Source organism: Tinamus guttatus, unplaced genomic scaffold (assembly GCF_059628265.1).
Source record: "Tinamus guttatus ecotype Peru unplaced genomic scaffold, ASM5962826v1 Tinamus_guttatus_pri_ptg000424l, whole genome shotgun sequence".
Classification (NCBI taxonomy): domain Eukaryota; kingdom Metazoa; phylum Chordata; class Aves; order Tinamiformes; family Tinamidae; genus Tinamus; species Tinamus guttatus.
This window is the reverse complement of record NW_028288958.1, coordinates 111,905-128,058: the sequence shown is the minus strand read 5'-3', so window position 1 is coordinate 128,058 and position 16,154 is coordinate 111,905. Positions and strand designations below refer to the sequence as shown.

The 16,154-nt window shown below is 43.8% G+C and overlaps 1 protein-coding gene across 1 annotated transcript in view; it reads right to left on the bottom strand.

The window, feature by feature from the left end:
* The window catches only part of LOC148593238 (uncharacterized), a 34,462-nt gene that overhangs the window by 314 nt on the left and 17,994 nt on the right, over positions 1 to 16,154 (bottom strand). Inside the window, 13 exon segments of the mRNA XM_088531682.1 lie at positions 2 to 237; positions 1,479 to 1,526; positions 1,673 to 1,786; positions 2,227 to 2,382; positions 4,176 to 8,474; positions 10,160 to 10,314; positions 11,956 to 12,076; positions 12,345 to 12,472; positions 12,867 to 13,191; positions 13,946 to 14,105; positions 14,775 to 15,076; positions 15,522 to 15,665; positions 15,991 to 16,125. Coding sequence (XP_088387808.1) covers positions 2 to 237; positions 1,479 to 1,526; positions 1,673 to 1,786; positions 2,227 to 2,382; positions 4,176 to 8,474; positions 10,160 to 10,314; positions 11,956 to 12,076; positions 12,345 to 12,472; positions 12,867 to 13,191; positions 13,946 to 14,105; positions 14,775 to 15,076; positions 15,522 to 15,665; positions 15,991 to 16,125 — 6,323 coding nt within the window.

The following is a 16,154-nucleotide window of genomic DNA, read 5'->3' as shown; positions in this document are numbered from 1 at the left end:
TCTCTCAGGAGACTGACGGTCCGTAGGTGTTAGTGCGAAGTTATGATTCAGAGACCGATCCAGCTTCTGAGTCTCTGCCTCCAGAACAGCAGCTCTGGGCTCCCTGACCACAGCTGCTAGGGAGTAGGACAGCTCTTGGTGAAGATCTAACAGTTCCTGACTGGTCTTTGCGCAGCACTCAACATAGTCCTGTTTATATTTTCGTTCTTGTGCCAACTGCCTCTGCAAAAGGGACACCTGAAAGAGGCAAAAGGCTAAGCTCAGACAAGTCCACCTTGTTACCATCGCTGTTAGTTCCAAGGTACCATTTCTCAAGAAAAAAAGCACCCTCTAACTCCAGCCCTTACCAAACCTTATCCTTGTTGAATGCAAAGTAGTAAGTTCAGAAGGTCGCACTGAACTGAACTTCGATTATGGTCAGCTTGGTTTCTTTCTGGTGTACCATATACAACACTGAGATATTACATGATATTAAAGTAAGAGATATCTTCTTAGGACTTGGTAAGCCAACTCTTTTTTTTTTTTCTTCAAAAATAAAGATTTGTGCTACTAACACTTTAGTTCCCATTCTTTTCCCTCAGCAGGAGTATCAGTCGCTCAAGCACTAAAACAGAGACCAGTTGCTCAGGCACCAGGTACTGAAGATGATTGTGTTACAATATAGCTAATACTTCACAGCTAAAACATGCAAAATGAACAAACTCTTTTTTTTAACTTTACAGCATTTTTACAGCATCAACGGAAACCAGAGCTGAATTTGATGAACAAGGTCAGGGAAAAAAATTAACTCTAAGAGACTGCTGAGGCTCAAGAAGAAGAATTTCATTCAGCTATCTGTGGTAACACAACTTCAGACACCCAGGATTCCCAGTAAAAACATCCTTAACCAATAACTTGCTGGCTTCAGCAGTATTCTCACTGTTCCAGAGCTAAATATCATCTTCTACTTCACCTACATAAATATTATATGCATTTTGCTCTTAGCATCTGTGAACATTCATATACTCCAGAGGACAAGGGTGTACTTGACCCATAAAGGTATTTGGAAGAGAAATCTGGAGACCTTCCGATATGGTCAGTACCATCAGCACAGGATGCCATAGGGCCTAATAGTTGTAATGCACTTTCTTACAGTGACAAATCAAATACCCTTCCAGTGCTGATGCCTCTCAGTTGAGTATTAGGACCATGATTAACACAGTTCTCCATATTCCGGTGAGTTCAGGTTTTCCCAATTCCCTGCAACCTCCCTCTCCCACCACACACACAACAGACCTGACCATTAGACAAGTCAGAGACTAGAGCTAGATGAACGCTGCTGCTTGGCTATGAACAGCCAATGTTCGAAAATGGGTATTTCCATCACCGCCCTCAAAGATGGGATCCACTGAAACAAAATTTGTGATGCAGCGTTATACAAAATTGTGCCCGCCAGTGGGGCTTCAGCAGATTTTCATTAAAACTTTCCTACTCCTCACCTGTTTCTGTAACTCAGCTAATCGTCTGCAGAGAACACGAGCCTCCTCCTGCAAAGAAAATGCAATTTTCAGTCTAGAGTCTGGTCATGGCCATGGTCTATATTATCTGATATCAGGGCTGTTGCCACTGAGATTTATCATAGTGTCTCTACCTGCTCAGACCTATCACCCACCAAGTAAGATTTTGTTCATACCTGTTCAGAAGCAGGCATCTTATCCCAGTCTGACTCAGCAAGAGAAAAGCTGCACGCATCTGGTAGCGACTGACCACTATAATCCCTCTTCAGCCTCCTCCGTTCACGCTCCACCTGCACATTGGATAGGAGAAAGGGTCACAGAAACCTACCACCAAACAAGGAACGACTGGACCTCTGAATATCACTGTTAAACAGGAGATTTCTGTTCAGACACTGTTATTTCATCAGAGAAAGTTGGGAGCAAAAGCAGTCAAGACTATAGGGAAGGGAGAAAGCAGAAGGAAACAGTTCCTGACATAAGAATATCACAAAAAGACAAATGTGTATGAGAAAACTCGAGCAAGAGAGAAGATACATGAATGAATATGTATCTGTGCAGGCAGTGGAGTGCAGGAATAAAAAAGAAAATATGAAACCGTGCATACGTAGGGGGAAGCAGGTGGAAGGATACAAGTGGGATATAAGAAGTGGACTGCAAAGCACTTTTGGTAGCAATATGCATGTTCCAGAGAACCACGAGGATTTGCAGAGGTAATGAGAGTCAGTTTTACCTGCTCAAGAGTCCTTTTGAGCTCAGTGTTGAGTTGCTTCAGCTCAGTTTTCTCACGTTCCAGTCTTGCAACTGCTTGCTGCAGAGATTCCAGACGTTGCTGCATGAGTTTCTTCTCTGAGAGCCATGATAGCTGCTCTCCTTCTGCAACAGCTTGCTGAGTATACAAAGAGAAGATTATGCGAGCTGGTGCCACGTTAACTTTAGAAGGATTAGAAACAACAAATGGGGGAGACTGAGCAGCCTCTAGGATTGACAGTGCTAAGTCTCTTCCTCTCCTTATCCACAGCCCTCTGTATTCCTAAGAACCTTCCTTCAAAGCTATTCCTCCCCAGCTTTTGGATGAGCACAGAAATACCGCAGGCTTAAGGCACCCATACAAAGTCTTCCTCCCCTGCACTCTGTGTTCTTTCACTCCTCATCTGTGGAGACTTTGTCTGCAGTTTTGTCATGTTCTTGTCACCCACCAAAGATGCATACAGAAGAATTTGAGAAGGAGACAATAACACAGGGAGACTTCCTAGCCTCCAGTAATTTGTAGTTCAGGGACTCCCTAAGCCACACCTGGAGGTGTGGTACTCAACAGTCCTGAATAGATTCTTCTTCCATAGCTTTGTCCATTTTTTTTTAATCTTCATATAAACATTCACTAACTGTCAGAGAGTACCACAGCTTAACACACACTGAATGAAAATCTCTCTCTCTGTTCTTTCCATAAAACCTTCCTGCTAGTTTTGCTCAGTATCTTCTCTTCTGGTTTTGAGAGGGACAGTAAACATTCATTTCCTACTGAGCTCACTTAATGGTTTCATAAAGGTCTATCAGGTTTCTATCTCCCTCTTCCCTCAGTCACTCTTTCGTTTATGGAAGGCTTAGATGTTTATGTTTCTCATATGAAAGCTATTTGACATTTCTTGTCATCTTTGACCTTCACTGTACAATCTGCTGTCTTTAGCTCTACTCTCCTTGGAGACCCAAACCATATGCAACATACAAGATGTAGATGAATCATGTATTTCTGCAGTGATAAAATATTGTTTTTGTTCTCTATTCCTTTCTTCAACATATATCACTGTTTGTTTTCTGACCACTACTGAGCACTAAGCTGTTGTTTACATAGATTTAACTGTAATTCAAAAATCTCATTGCTAAGGAGTTACACATCAGCTCAGAGCCCATCTCTGTGAATATAATGCATATACGATAAAATATTTCAATTTTAATTTCATGTTGAGTGGACCACAAAAGTTTGTATCTTTACAAATAAAGGAGTTATCTCACATTCTTTGGCTGATGAGCAGGACAAAGGAATATAGGTAGGAAGGAGGACTGAGCTGAGTCATGAGCGAGTGGGGTGCCTTTACAAAGGAGGGAATTGCTTCCCATTCCTTGGCAAGGGGGACAAAGGAGTCAGCTGAGTTCAGGTGAGAACTGGTGGAAGGAGGCAGGAGTTTGATATAGGCGGGCCGGGAAGGCTGTAACTGCTGAGTCCCTTGGCCAATGGGGAAAGAAGAGGGTATCCCTCAGTTGGGAAATTAGGATAAAAGGGGGCTGCATCCTCCAGCAATTCAAGAGACCCCACAGGGCTATGCCCGGTGGACTCTCCATGTATTCGAATAAAGTTTTAGGACTCTTCTGTCTCCTTTTTGGACATTCGGTTCTTGACAGCGAGATTTTCCGCACAACATTTATCTTCTGTTTTCAGTTATTTGGTACTGTTTATTTGCTAATTTGTTTCACGTTCCTCTATGGATAGTTCAATATGAGTCAGCTCCTCTGATGTGTCCTTGCACAAGAACCTCCCTAAGTGCCAAAATGCATAGTGAAACAGATATGAAAAAGTCATGTAGTTTTTCTGATATCTGCAATCAAAGTCAAACAACTATGGGAAATGTCACAAGGATATTTTACTGACATCTTAGTTGACTGACGATCAGTCACACCGCCTACCTGAAGGTGAAACCGGTCCTTGTCCCTCTCTGAAACCATGCCCTGCAGAATGGCTATTTCTTCCCTTAAAGACCCATTGGCCATTTCACTCTTACTCAGGGCAAGCGTCAGTGCTTGGGCCTTCTCTTTCCATTCTATTTCTCCACTTTCGGTCTGCTTCAAAATAGCAATCACACGTTCCAATTCCTCCCCCTTTACTTTCCTCTCATCTTCCAGCTGTTGGGCTAGCTCCTTCTGCCTTTTCAGGAAATGGTCCCTTTCCTGGAGAACTTTCTTCTGTTCTGCTTCTTCTTCCTCCCATTTTTGGAGTTTTTGAATTTTTTTCTTTAGAGTCTCTCCTTCATCTTTCCATCGCAAAGCTGATGTTAATTGTTTCAGGAATTCACTCTGCTTCTGAAGTTCTTGCTCTCTCCTTATCAGACTCTTCTCCAAATGCCTAACTCTCTCTCTCTGGTATTTGATCTCTTCATCCTTCTTGACCAGAGTATGCTGAACATGCTGCAGATCTTCTTGAAGACCTCTCATCTCCTCCAATTGTTTTTGCTCACCTTGAGCCTTAGTCTTTTGCCCCCTCTCAAGTGAGATTTTTTCCAGGAGCTCTCTGGGATATCTACTCTCTTCTTTCCCTTCGGTCAGCATAACCTGGAGATTCTGCAAGGTCTTCAGTTCTTCTTCTTTGAGCTGAAGTTTTTGTGTGAGAGTTTCATTGTCTTCATCTCTCCTCTTCATCATTTCCTCCAGCAGACTCACTTGCTTTTGGCAAGATGTTAGTGCTACTTTCATACTTTCTTCACGGAGCTGGTACATGTTAATTTGCTTTGTCTGATTGAGGAATTCCAAACTGTTGCTTTTCATTGTCTGGCTCATTTTATTTATATCCTGTTGTAGGTCCTTGGCCTGCTTGCCATCTAATTCCTTCTGCTCTAGAAGCTCCTGGACATGCCTTTGTAAAGACACTATCTCCTGCTCTCTAGCTTCTAGAGAACATTCAGCATATTCTAGTTTATGTAGTAAAGCTTTAGTCTGCATCACTGTCTCTTCTTTTTGCTGCTGAAGCTTAGAGATAGCCTCTTCCAGAAGCTCTATCTTCCTTTCTCTCTCTTTCAGATTTGCTTCTATTTCTTGAAGATTTGCTTGCTCAGCTTGTGCTTTGTGCTTTTCGTCCTTTTCCTTGTACTCTTCACATTGCTTCTTAAGGGACTTATTTTCTTGCTTTTGTTCCTTTACTGTCACTTTAAGATGTTTCAGAACTTCCCTCTGCTGTTCAGAGTCTCTTTCTTGTTTCTGGAAGGTCTCAATCAGCTCCTTCTGAGATTCAATCATGAATTCTCTTTCTCTCAAAATTGCCTTAGAGTGTTCCAAGTCTCTACGTAAAACTTTTATCTGTTTTTCTGTTTTTAACTCGTATTTCCTTGCTTGTTGCATTTGCATATCTAGGTGCCTGTCCTTCTCTTTTAAAGTTTCTAATGTCTGCTCCAGTTGGTCATGGACAGTCTTTAATCTGGTTTCCATGGCTTTTTCAGATTCCTGGATTTGTTTTCGCTGTGACTCTAGCTCTTGATCTCTTTCAGATAAAGAAAGTGTCACCTTTTCTAATTTACCATGCAGCTCCTGCAGGTACCCATCCTGTTGCTCTTTGTACTGCTGAAAAAATCTTAACTGATGCCTTTGAGACTCAGCCTCACCCTCTCTGTTCCCAAGAATTGCCCGCAGATGTTCTAGGTCTGCATGTAGAGATTTCACTTCTTCTCTCTTAATTTCCAGTTCATGGGCCTGCTGAGCCTGAGACATGAGCTCTAAGCTTTTCTCCTTCAATTTTGTTTTCATATCATCCAGCTCCTCTAGTAGACGACTTACTTGTGATGCACCATGTTCTTCTAGAGCCAGCATTTTCCTCTCCTGGAATTTGATCTCCTGGCCTCTCTCTTCCAGGTCTTTGCTGATCTTGCTTAGAGCACTCCTCTGCACTTCACGCTGCTCCTCTAGCTCCTGTATCCATTTTTGCTGTGATCCGATCTCCTGCTCTCTCTCCTCCAGATCCTTCCTCATCTTGCTTAGAGCAGTCCTCTGCACTTCACGCTGCTCCTCAAGCTCCTGTATCTGTTCCTGCTGGGTTCTGATCTCCTGGTTTCTGTCTTCCAGATCCTTCCTCAACTTTCCTATAGAAATACTCTGTATTTCTTGCTGCTTCTCCAGCTCCTGTATCTGCTCTTGCTGGGTTCTGATCTCTTGGTCTCTCTCCTCTAGGTCCTTCCTCATCTTTCCCACAGTAATACTCTGCCGCTCCTGCTGCTTCTCCAGCTCCTGTATCTTTTCTTGCTGAAATCTGATCTCCTCGTCTTTCTCCTCCAGGTCCTTCCTGGCGTTGCTTAGAGAACTCCCTTGCATTTTGTGCTGCTCCTCCAGTTCCTGTATCTGCTCTTGCTGGGATCTGACCTCCAGGTCTCTCTCCTCTAGGTCCTTCCTCATCTTCCCCACAGTAACACTCTGCTGCTCCTGCTGCTTCTCCAGCTGCTGTATCTTTTCCTGTTGAGATCTGATTTCCTGGTGTTTCTCTCCCAGGTCCCTCCTGGTGTTTCTTAGAGCACTCCTTTGTATTTCTTGCTGCTTCTCCATCTCCTGGATCTTTTCCTGCTGCATTCTGATCTCTTGGTCTTTCTCCTCTAGATCCTTCCTCATCTTTCCTACAGCAAGAATTTGCTTTTCCTGTTGCTTCTCCAGCTCCTGTATCTTTTCCTGCTGCATTCTGATCTCTTGGTCTCTCTCCTCTAGATCCTGCCTCATCTTTCCTACAGCAAGAGTCTGTTTTTCCTGCTGCTTCTCCAGCTCCTGTATCTTTTCACGCTGGAATCTGATTTCCTGGTCTTTCCCTTCCAGGTCCCTCCTGGTGTTGCTTAGAGCACTCCTTTGTATTTCTCGTTGGTTCTGCAGCTCCTGTATCTGTTCCTGCTGGGATCTGATTTCCTGGTCTTTCTCCTCCAGGTCCTTTTGGATATTGCTCAGAAAACTCCTCTGCATTTCTTGCTTCATTTCCAGCTCCCATATTTGTTCATGCTGGGTTCTGATCTCTCGGTCTCTCTCTTTCAGGTCCTTGCTCATCTTTCCTACAGTAATACTCTGTATTTCTTGCTGCTTCTCTAGCTCCCATATCTGTTCATTCTGGAATTTGATCTCCTGGCATCTCTCTTCCAGGTCTTTGCTGATCTTGCTTAGAGCACTCCTCTGCACTTCATGCTGCTCCTCTAGTTCCTGTATCCGTTTTTGCTGTGATCCGATCTCCTGCTCTCTCTCCTCCAGATCCTTCCTCATCTTGCTTAGAGCAGTCCTCTGCACTTCACGCTGCTCCTCAAGCTCCTGTATCTGTTCCTGCTGGGTTCTGATCTCCTGGTTTCTGTCTTCCAGATCCTTCCTCAACTTTCCTATAGAAATACTCTGTATTTCTTGCTGCTTCTCCAGCTCCTGTATCTGCTCTTGCTGGGTTCTGATCTCTTGGTCTCTCTCCTCTAGGTCCTTCCTCATCTTTCCCACAGTAATACTCTGCCGCTCCTGCTGCTTCTCCAGCTCCTGTATCTTTTCTTGCTGGGATCTGATCTCCTCGTCTTTCTCCTCCAGGTCCTTCCTGGCATTGCTTAGAGCACTCCTCTGTCTTTCCTGTTGTTTCTCCAGCTCCCGTATCTGTTCTTGTTGGGATCTAATCTCCCGGTCCCTCTCCTCCATGTCCTTGCTCATCTTACTTAGGGCACTCCTCTGTATTTCTTGCTCTTTCTGCAGCTCCTCTATCTGTTCCTGCTGGGTTCTGATCTCCTGGTCTCGCTCTTCCAGGTCCTTCCCCAGTTTGCTTATAGTAATTGTCTGCATTTTGTGCTGCTTCTCCAGCTCCTGGATCTGTTCTTGTTGGGATTCTATCTTCTGTTTTTTATCTGTTTTGTCTTTAATAACGTCATCTAAAGTACTTTGATGCATTTTGTTTTCGTTTTCCAGCATTCTAATCTTTTCCTCATGCCACTTAATTTCTCCTTCTCTCTTTGACAGGATGGCTGTCAGGTGAGTAAGATTTTCCTGCAAAACTTTCACCTCTGCTACCTCCTTCTGTAGCATCTGGATTTTCTCCTGCTGAGCTGCCACTTCCTCCTTTTTAACTTTCAAGACAGATAATGTACTTTGAAATTCTTCTTCTAGGGAGTGTTTCATATTTGTTGCTGCATTTGCTTGAGCTTCAGAGGCTGTGACAGATTCCTGGAGAAGTTTTATCTCCCATACCATTTCTTCCTTAACTGTTTGCAGTGTGTCTCGCTCATGCTGCAACAAATGAGACAGAAGATTCAATAATTCATTTATATATATGTATGTATGTATGTATGCTTGTTTTTCATACTAGATTTGAACTCCTGCTTTGGTGACTGGATGACATGACAGTCAAAAATCTGTCATTTAAGCTTTTAATAGAAAAATCTATTCAGTTAGTTTCCCTCTTACATTTAATTTTTCAACTTTCATTCAAAGAGTGAGTTGAGAACTGTATTATCTTTAGCAAATTCTGTCCACAACTGATTCTGGAGTCACTGTAAATGATTGAACTGGCTCAAACCAAGGATCAATCTGGCCTAGTGTCCTGTATAAAATGACAGCTATAAGTCCATACCCTGGAAGGAGCAAGAATAGGGCAAGCTTACATGGCTTTCACAGTCTCTTTCTGAAAACATATAAACTTTTTGCATTTTCAACTTTTACAACATCCATTTGGCAGGAGTTTGCAGGTGTGATGAATTAAGAAAGAATATCTCCTCTCATGTGCTTGCAGCCTAGCTGCCACTAGCTACCTCCAATGGCCCTTGTTCTTCCATTGGAAAACACAGTGAAAGGTGCCTGGCTGCTCTCCCCCTGCCACTCAGGATGTTGTAAACCTTTGCTATGCCACCCTGCAGGTCATTTCTTTCCCCAGCTGAAGATCTCAGACTACTCGGATGGGCCTTTCTTCCTTTTTGCTGAGCCTCTTCTTGTCAGAACTGCTCCCAGAACTAAGGTCCACAATAATTGTGATATAGGAGATGCTTGACGCTGTTCTCTCTGCTAGGAAGGGAAGAGAACCATACAATACTGATTGATTTTTTTCACTTCTGCTAAATAGTGGCTTCTTGAAACCTGAACCCCACTGCCTTCCCTTTTGAGAGCTAATGGTCAGATTGCAGCTTTTACTTCTGTGCTTGAAACCAGGACCATTTTTCCCTTGCAGACATGTATATTTACCTATATCAGCTGTTTTGTTTCTCAAATTTCTCCCAAATTTCTGCCCACATCCGTGAAATGTTGAATAACTTTCCATTAGTTGCAAAATTTCTCTCCTCAGATCCTCTCCCAAATTACTTAGGAATATACATATATATTATTTGATCACAACCAGAAAATGCACAAGCCATGCAATGTAAATAGAGACCAGGTTCAAAAGTTATTGTGACTATGCTTAAAGGGACGAAATCTTCAGGACTGAGGTAAACAAACAGCCTGAATCATAACTGAGTTTTACACGATCCCAGCATGCTTTCATAACTTGTCCAGAAGAATGCTAAAATCACTAGCATAAATACTGTTCTTTTGCCCTTGCAGTGTCTGTGGTCTCTCCAGATATGCTTCTGATCATCTTAATTGAGGTTAACTTAACTTTTCATCTTAATGTTTATCCTTTCTGGACTGACTACTTTTATTCAAGGTGATGGCTCTGTAAATACAGCTACACGGCCTGGCAGGAAAGAAAAGCCTGGCAAACAAGAACTGATGAGTAGATGAAAGGGGAAAATGAGACAAACTTGATCAGCACTGTATATTATGTACCTTATTATACAAAGTTCTTAACTACCTCCTGATTGCCACATTTCTCAGAATTGGACCAAACCCACACAGAACCACCCAGTACTGGAAAAGCTGTTCCCTAGAACATCAACAGAAGGCCCCCAAAATATGCCCTTTATGGCATCTGTCAGGCTCACCAGGACTTCCTTCCTTTGCTTCTCAGTACTCTCGAGTCTCCTTTCCAAAGATGCCACTTCTTGATGTAGGGTCACAACCTCCTTCTTTAAAGCAGCAGCCTCTTCCTGCAAGGCAGCTTGCAGAGAGTTTTTCTTGCCTTCTGCCACCTGTGTCTCTGCAGGGATAAAGGTCAGGGAGAAGAGGAAAAAGCAAAGCAAAACCAAACTGATTTGCATCCAAGGAAGAAAACATTTTCCCATCTGACTATGTTTTACCAGACCTGCCAGGAGAAAGAGTGAAAGTGGCAAGGTTCAGAAAAATATGGAAAAGCAGTTGCTCATCTGCTTGTTGGAAGACTAGGGCTAAGGCTAAGGCAGCATGTCATTCCTAATGTTGGAAGTAGACAGAATCTGCATTGAGGAAGCCAAGATAGGGACAGAAGGCAAAGGTCAGATTTAACATCTTAAAGAAAAAGGGTTAAACAGAAGAAAAAAGCAAAAGCGAGGACTGACTGTAAGAGTTGATTGACCAGGAAGGCAGAAGGGAAAGAGCACAGACAAAAGAGAACAGATGTTAGTGGTTTTCTTGAAGATGTACTTTGAGGTGTTTGACCAAAAGAGTGCAAGGGGAATGCACTGTGCACTGACAGGAAAAAAAAGGAAAAGGAAATATTCAGGGAGAACAGGCAAAAACATCTGAATATTGCTCCAATAGTGACACTGGAAACAAACAGTGAGACTACTGATGAATAGATAGGAACTGAACAGGAGAAAAAATGGGCAAGTGCAAGAGCAGGATCCACCAATAGCAAAATTTACAGTCCATGAGGTGTTACCATGCATGACAAAGAACTACAGATGTTGCACAACTAGAGATGATTAAAGGCCTGGAAAACTTTCCTGCAAAGACGGATGGAAAAATGACCAGCAGTTCAACCTCAGAGAAGGAACAAGAGAGAAATATTGGTTAATTAAAGGTACTACATGAGCTGGCTTGTGAGGGTGGCTTGTGGGGGAGGCAATGAGTCATGCTAGCACTTTCTGGTTCCTGCAGTTTGAGACAAGGAAAACAAGCCAATGAGATAGAAAAGAAATTCTGATTTGGAGAGTGGGAGAAGCTTGACAGAGAGAGAAGAAGAGATGCAATATTCAGCTACAACATAAAGAGGCCAATAACACTGAAGGCTCTAAGAAGGTCAAAAGACTGAAGGAAGACAGAAGTAATTGGTCGCACATGAAAAATTTTCTAGACAAGCTCATACTGAACATGTTATCAAAGACAAGTAAGATGTGGCAAGGAAAATGCTGTTTGCTATGAATGTGAGCTCAGACACCAAATCAGTATCAGAGGACAGCTAGGAAAGGACAGAAGCATTAGATACCAGAGAACTAGACAGAAGCAGAAAAAAGGATGCATTGGGGAATAAAGTAACACAGAAACTTAACACTGAACTAATACTCCATGAAACTGCAAAAGGAAAAGGCAGCCAGTAATGATAAGACTTTTCAGGCTGGGGCATTCAAAGGGCATATGGAGAAGTTATGATACATCAAGCTACCTCTCCTTTGCAGTGTCATGCAACCTGAAAGACACCCACTTTACACATGCATCACCAGCCAGGCACTGGATCCCTCACTATGACAAGCTTTCACTCCCCTGCGCTGCTAATTCTAGGAATAAGCCTCATGCTCCTTGATTTTTGTTTTTTTTTTTCTTTTCCCATCTCCTGGCACTGCATTTTTCCCACTGCGTGGTATCAGAACTCCCTGCTGGTGAGACCGGAGGGACTCAGTGCATTGGAAAGTGGAGGCAGTACCTTCTTGGCTTTGGGCCAGTAGTTGCTGTAGCTCTAGATTGTGGGCACTGATGTGATCCCTCTCAGCCAGTCTCTTGTTCAGCTCCAGCTCCAGCTCCTGTGACTTCTTTCTGGCATGATTCTGGAGGAAATAAGAGCAGTATGAGAAAACAGAGCCACAGCTGGAAGGAGACAAAAGGGGTATCAAAGCTAAGGGAGAACTAAGCCAGGGATGGGGCCAGTTGGACAGCAGTAGTAGCTGTAGTCATGATTCACCTTACTCCGGACGGCATCAAGCAAACCTGGCCTAAATGAAAGCAAGAGTTTACATCCATTCTGGTTTGGCTGCCTGCTAGTCAGCTCAGGTCAGCAGAGATAGGGTTTCTGGCTGTACTACAGAGACACATTACCAGATCTTGCTGAGTGTGCTTCAGGTCCTGGTGCAGGTCTCGTAAGGCTGCAGCCACTCTGTCCACTGTGATGTCTATGGGGAGGTCCCCGGGCTGAGAAACAGTTAGGCCCCAGGCATGATCCTGTTCTGAAGAAAGAAGCCATTCTGTTTTAAGCTTTAATTGGAGGATCTCCAATAAGAGAGGCCTGTTTGTACACAGAAGAAGGTGGCAGTGCATAAGAGGCTGCCGTAGAGCGTATAATACAGCAAGGATGTGTTACAGGCTAACATTGTTTTGCTGCATGCTAATGCCAGCACCATCCCAGAGAAGATGCACAGGTGCTTCCACATCATGGGCCCTATTTCAAGCTGATACTGGTCACTTGCCACACACAGACATGGACTTTTCTCTCTGCAGACACCTCGGGCATTCAAGACTTCTTCAAAGCACGGGTCAGTCTATCAGGATCACGAAGAACCATCCCTCCCCCCACATGCTCTCCTATACACACTCTACTCAAGCCCAGCCTCCCACACTCGCCTGAAGTCTGAGCGACCAAGTCTCTGCTTTTATCCGCGCTGCCACACAGCATGCGATGGAGAACCAAACGCAGTTGCTGTAGCTGGGCCTGGGCTTCGCAGCGCGCGCTGTTAGCCTGCTGGCACTCTGCAGCCAGTGCCTTGGCTCTGTTCTCTGTGCTACAGAGCCTCAGCTGAAGTTCAGACATCTCAGCCTCCAGCACCCTCAAAGAGTCCCTCAAGCATCGTTCGCCTGCTCGGGACTGCTCTAGATCTTCCAACAACTGCTTCTCCCGAGTCACCAGGCCAGCCTCCTTTTCAAGCAACATTTCCTGCAGTGATTGAACCTGTAACAGAGACACACAGAGCCTCAGGGACAGAGCTGTTTCTGAGGTAGTGGAGCAGAAAGTATGAAAAACAGTGGAGCAGAAATCACTTCAAGCAAACACCACACAAAGGAGACAAAGACAAAAAATCCCAAAGGATCCGAATGATGCAAAACAGACAGTAGTCTAGAAACAGGCATCTAGAGGCTAAGGGGACAAAAGGAAGTTTCCGCAATCCCAAAGGAATGACCTGTTACACTCTCCAACCACAGAAACGAATGTACACGCTTGTGTTTAGGTGAATGCCTGTCAGAGTGAGGTGGTAGATCAAACATCCCAGCATGAGTGTGGTGGCTGCCAGAGACAACTGAAAGGAGAAATAAAGGGCAGTCAATCAGCATCCCCTACTGAGCATCTCCAAAATGCAAGATGGACAGGCTGCAATGGAAGTGCCTTCTACGGAATGAAATAACCATTTCTGTCTCACCAGATTGCTAGGTACCCTTCAGAGGTCGAAGAACCATCTAGGGACAACAGTTGTAACAGAGGTACTGAAAAGCTCCAAAGGAGTCTTCTCTTTCTTCTCAGAGACATAATGTCATCAACTATGAGAGATTAGGGGAAACCATGGGGAGAACACAGCAGAGATCCAGCCTTGGTTTCAATGTGCAAAATCTCTGGGCAGAAGTAATGTGTGTTGCTGGGAAGGGAAACAACTCACTGCCTACAAGTTGAAGGTGGTATTCAAAAGAAGAGGATATTAGGCAAAGGGCACCTGGTTGTTGAGCTCTTGTATTTCTCTTCTGTGGTCTGAATGGAGCTGCTGGGCCTCGTGAATGGCAGACAGCAATTTAGACACCTCATTCTGCTGGGAAACACTGTTTTCTTCTAGGGTTCTGAGGGTCAGTTCCTTTTTTTCCAGAGACAGAGTCAGCCTGTAAGAAAGAGAGAATAAGCAACCCATCATTACACTGTGTCATATTAAATAAACCCTCAGCAAAATTGCTTTTCCTGCTAAGCAGTATCTCATCAACTAGTCATACCCAAGCACATACCTTCTATGCTTGTTTTCATACAGGAATATATGTACGTGTACAGGGGAGTACACATACTACATTTGGTACCAAGGGGCTTCTTCTCAACTTCAAAGATGTCCCAGGAGAACATAACCAACAGGTTTCTGACCAAAGGAATCAGGAATGAAGACTGATACAGATCCAAAAAGGACCCACTGGACCCAAGCCTCATGGCTCCCTGGTCCCAAGGCAGGATTGCTGGATCTACCCCACCCATTATACTGCAGTTTATCTTGCCTCCTTTGGTGTGCTTTATGTTTGAATCCCCTGAAAGCTGCATTTAACTCTTTCATTAGATAAATCCTCCCTTAAAGAAAGGACCGCTTTAAAACCCATTGGTTTCAGAAAAACTGTAATTGAAGGATAAAAAGAAAAGAAAGAATAAAACAACACCAATAGATTGAAACAGTTTTATGCGGATAATTTCAAACTTTTTTAGGAAATGCTTCCAGAGTCACTTACATATGCAAGACTTTAAAGAAGGAACCTATTAAAAGAGAACAAAGTCTATCACATGGTCTCAATTACCTGGCTCTTTCACTCTCCAGGGCTTTCAGTGAAGCCTGAAATTCCGTGTTATGACGCTGTACTTTTTCCCATTGACTTCTTTCTCCCTCCAAGGACTGCAGATGAGCTTGCAGCTCTCTGTTCTGATGTTCTACCTCCTCCCACTGGCTCCTCTCCTCCTCCAGGATGTTCTCAAGGTGCACAACCTCTAGCATCTTCTGCCTAGACAATTCCTGTGCCTCACGCAGATGCTCCTGAGCTTCATGGCTAATTATTTGCCAGGACTCTTCAGAGACTGCTAGTTGAGATTTCAACTCTTCTACCTGAAATAAACATAATAGAGGAGTCAAAGACTAAAGCTTGTCTCTATCAGCTGTATCATATACTGTGGGGAAAGACAAAGAATGGATTTAACTTCATCCTAGTATGAGAGTACTACAGTCACATTAGATACAGCTGACGTTTAAAAACTTCAGTAAGATAGCACACTTGTCTGAAAAAAAAACAGGGATAGCAGCACCAGACCAACAGAAAATCCACCTGATAATTATTGGCAAAATAACAGGCAGAAGCCTAGGACTATCCAGGGCAGCAGCTGAAGTTCATACTGACAGGTAAGAAGTCTTCAAAACAGCAGAAAAGGAGTCTAGAGCATGCTAGCAGGCAGAGGGGTACGCCTGCAGCCCACTCTGCAGTGACACAATGGAAAGCAAGAAGTGGAAAGACAATCTCTTTGAAGATTGAAGTGTCTATTGCTATTTCAGTCACCTTTTTCTGTAGAGCATCCCTCTGCTGAAGAAGGACATTCATTTCCTCTTTGAGGGTTTTGATTTCTTCCTTGTGCCTATTCTCCATGGCCGCGGTCTTACTCTGAGCTTCCTGAAGCTCTGCTTGCAACTTTTCTGTGATGTTCTGTAAGCAAGAATAAAGAGCAAGTTACTGGGGCCAGCTGTCACCTTCAGATCTTTTTCGGTCCCCAAATCGGCTTCATTCAGACACTTCTCTTTCTACTCACCTTTGCTCCTACTGTAACTCTTCGTTCCTTTGGCTTATTTCTGGAGCTTATCAGGCCCTGTGCCCCAGTGCCTGCAGTAGTACCTCTCTCCCCCATTCTAGGACTTCTGTTTCAGCTCTTTGCTCTTGTCTCCCACTCTGTGGCCTGGCTCTATCAGCCCCTCTCTCAGCTTATGTACAATTGCCAACTGTTCTTTCAACCCACCCTGCTAGTCAGTTTTACCTGTCCATTCTCTTGCTGCTCTTTCACATCCTGCCTGAGCTGCTCTAGCTGCTTGCAGGCTTCTGTTAGCTCTCCTTGAGTTTGAAGTAGTGTCTCTAATAAAGCCTTCTTCTCATTCTCCTTTTCTAGCAGGACCTGCACAGAAGTAAGGGACAGAAAACGTG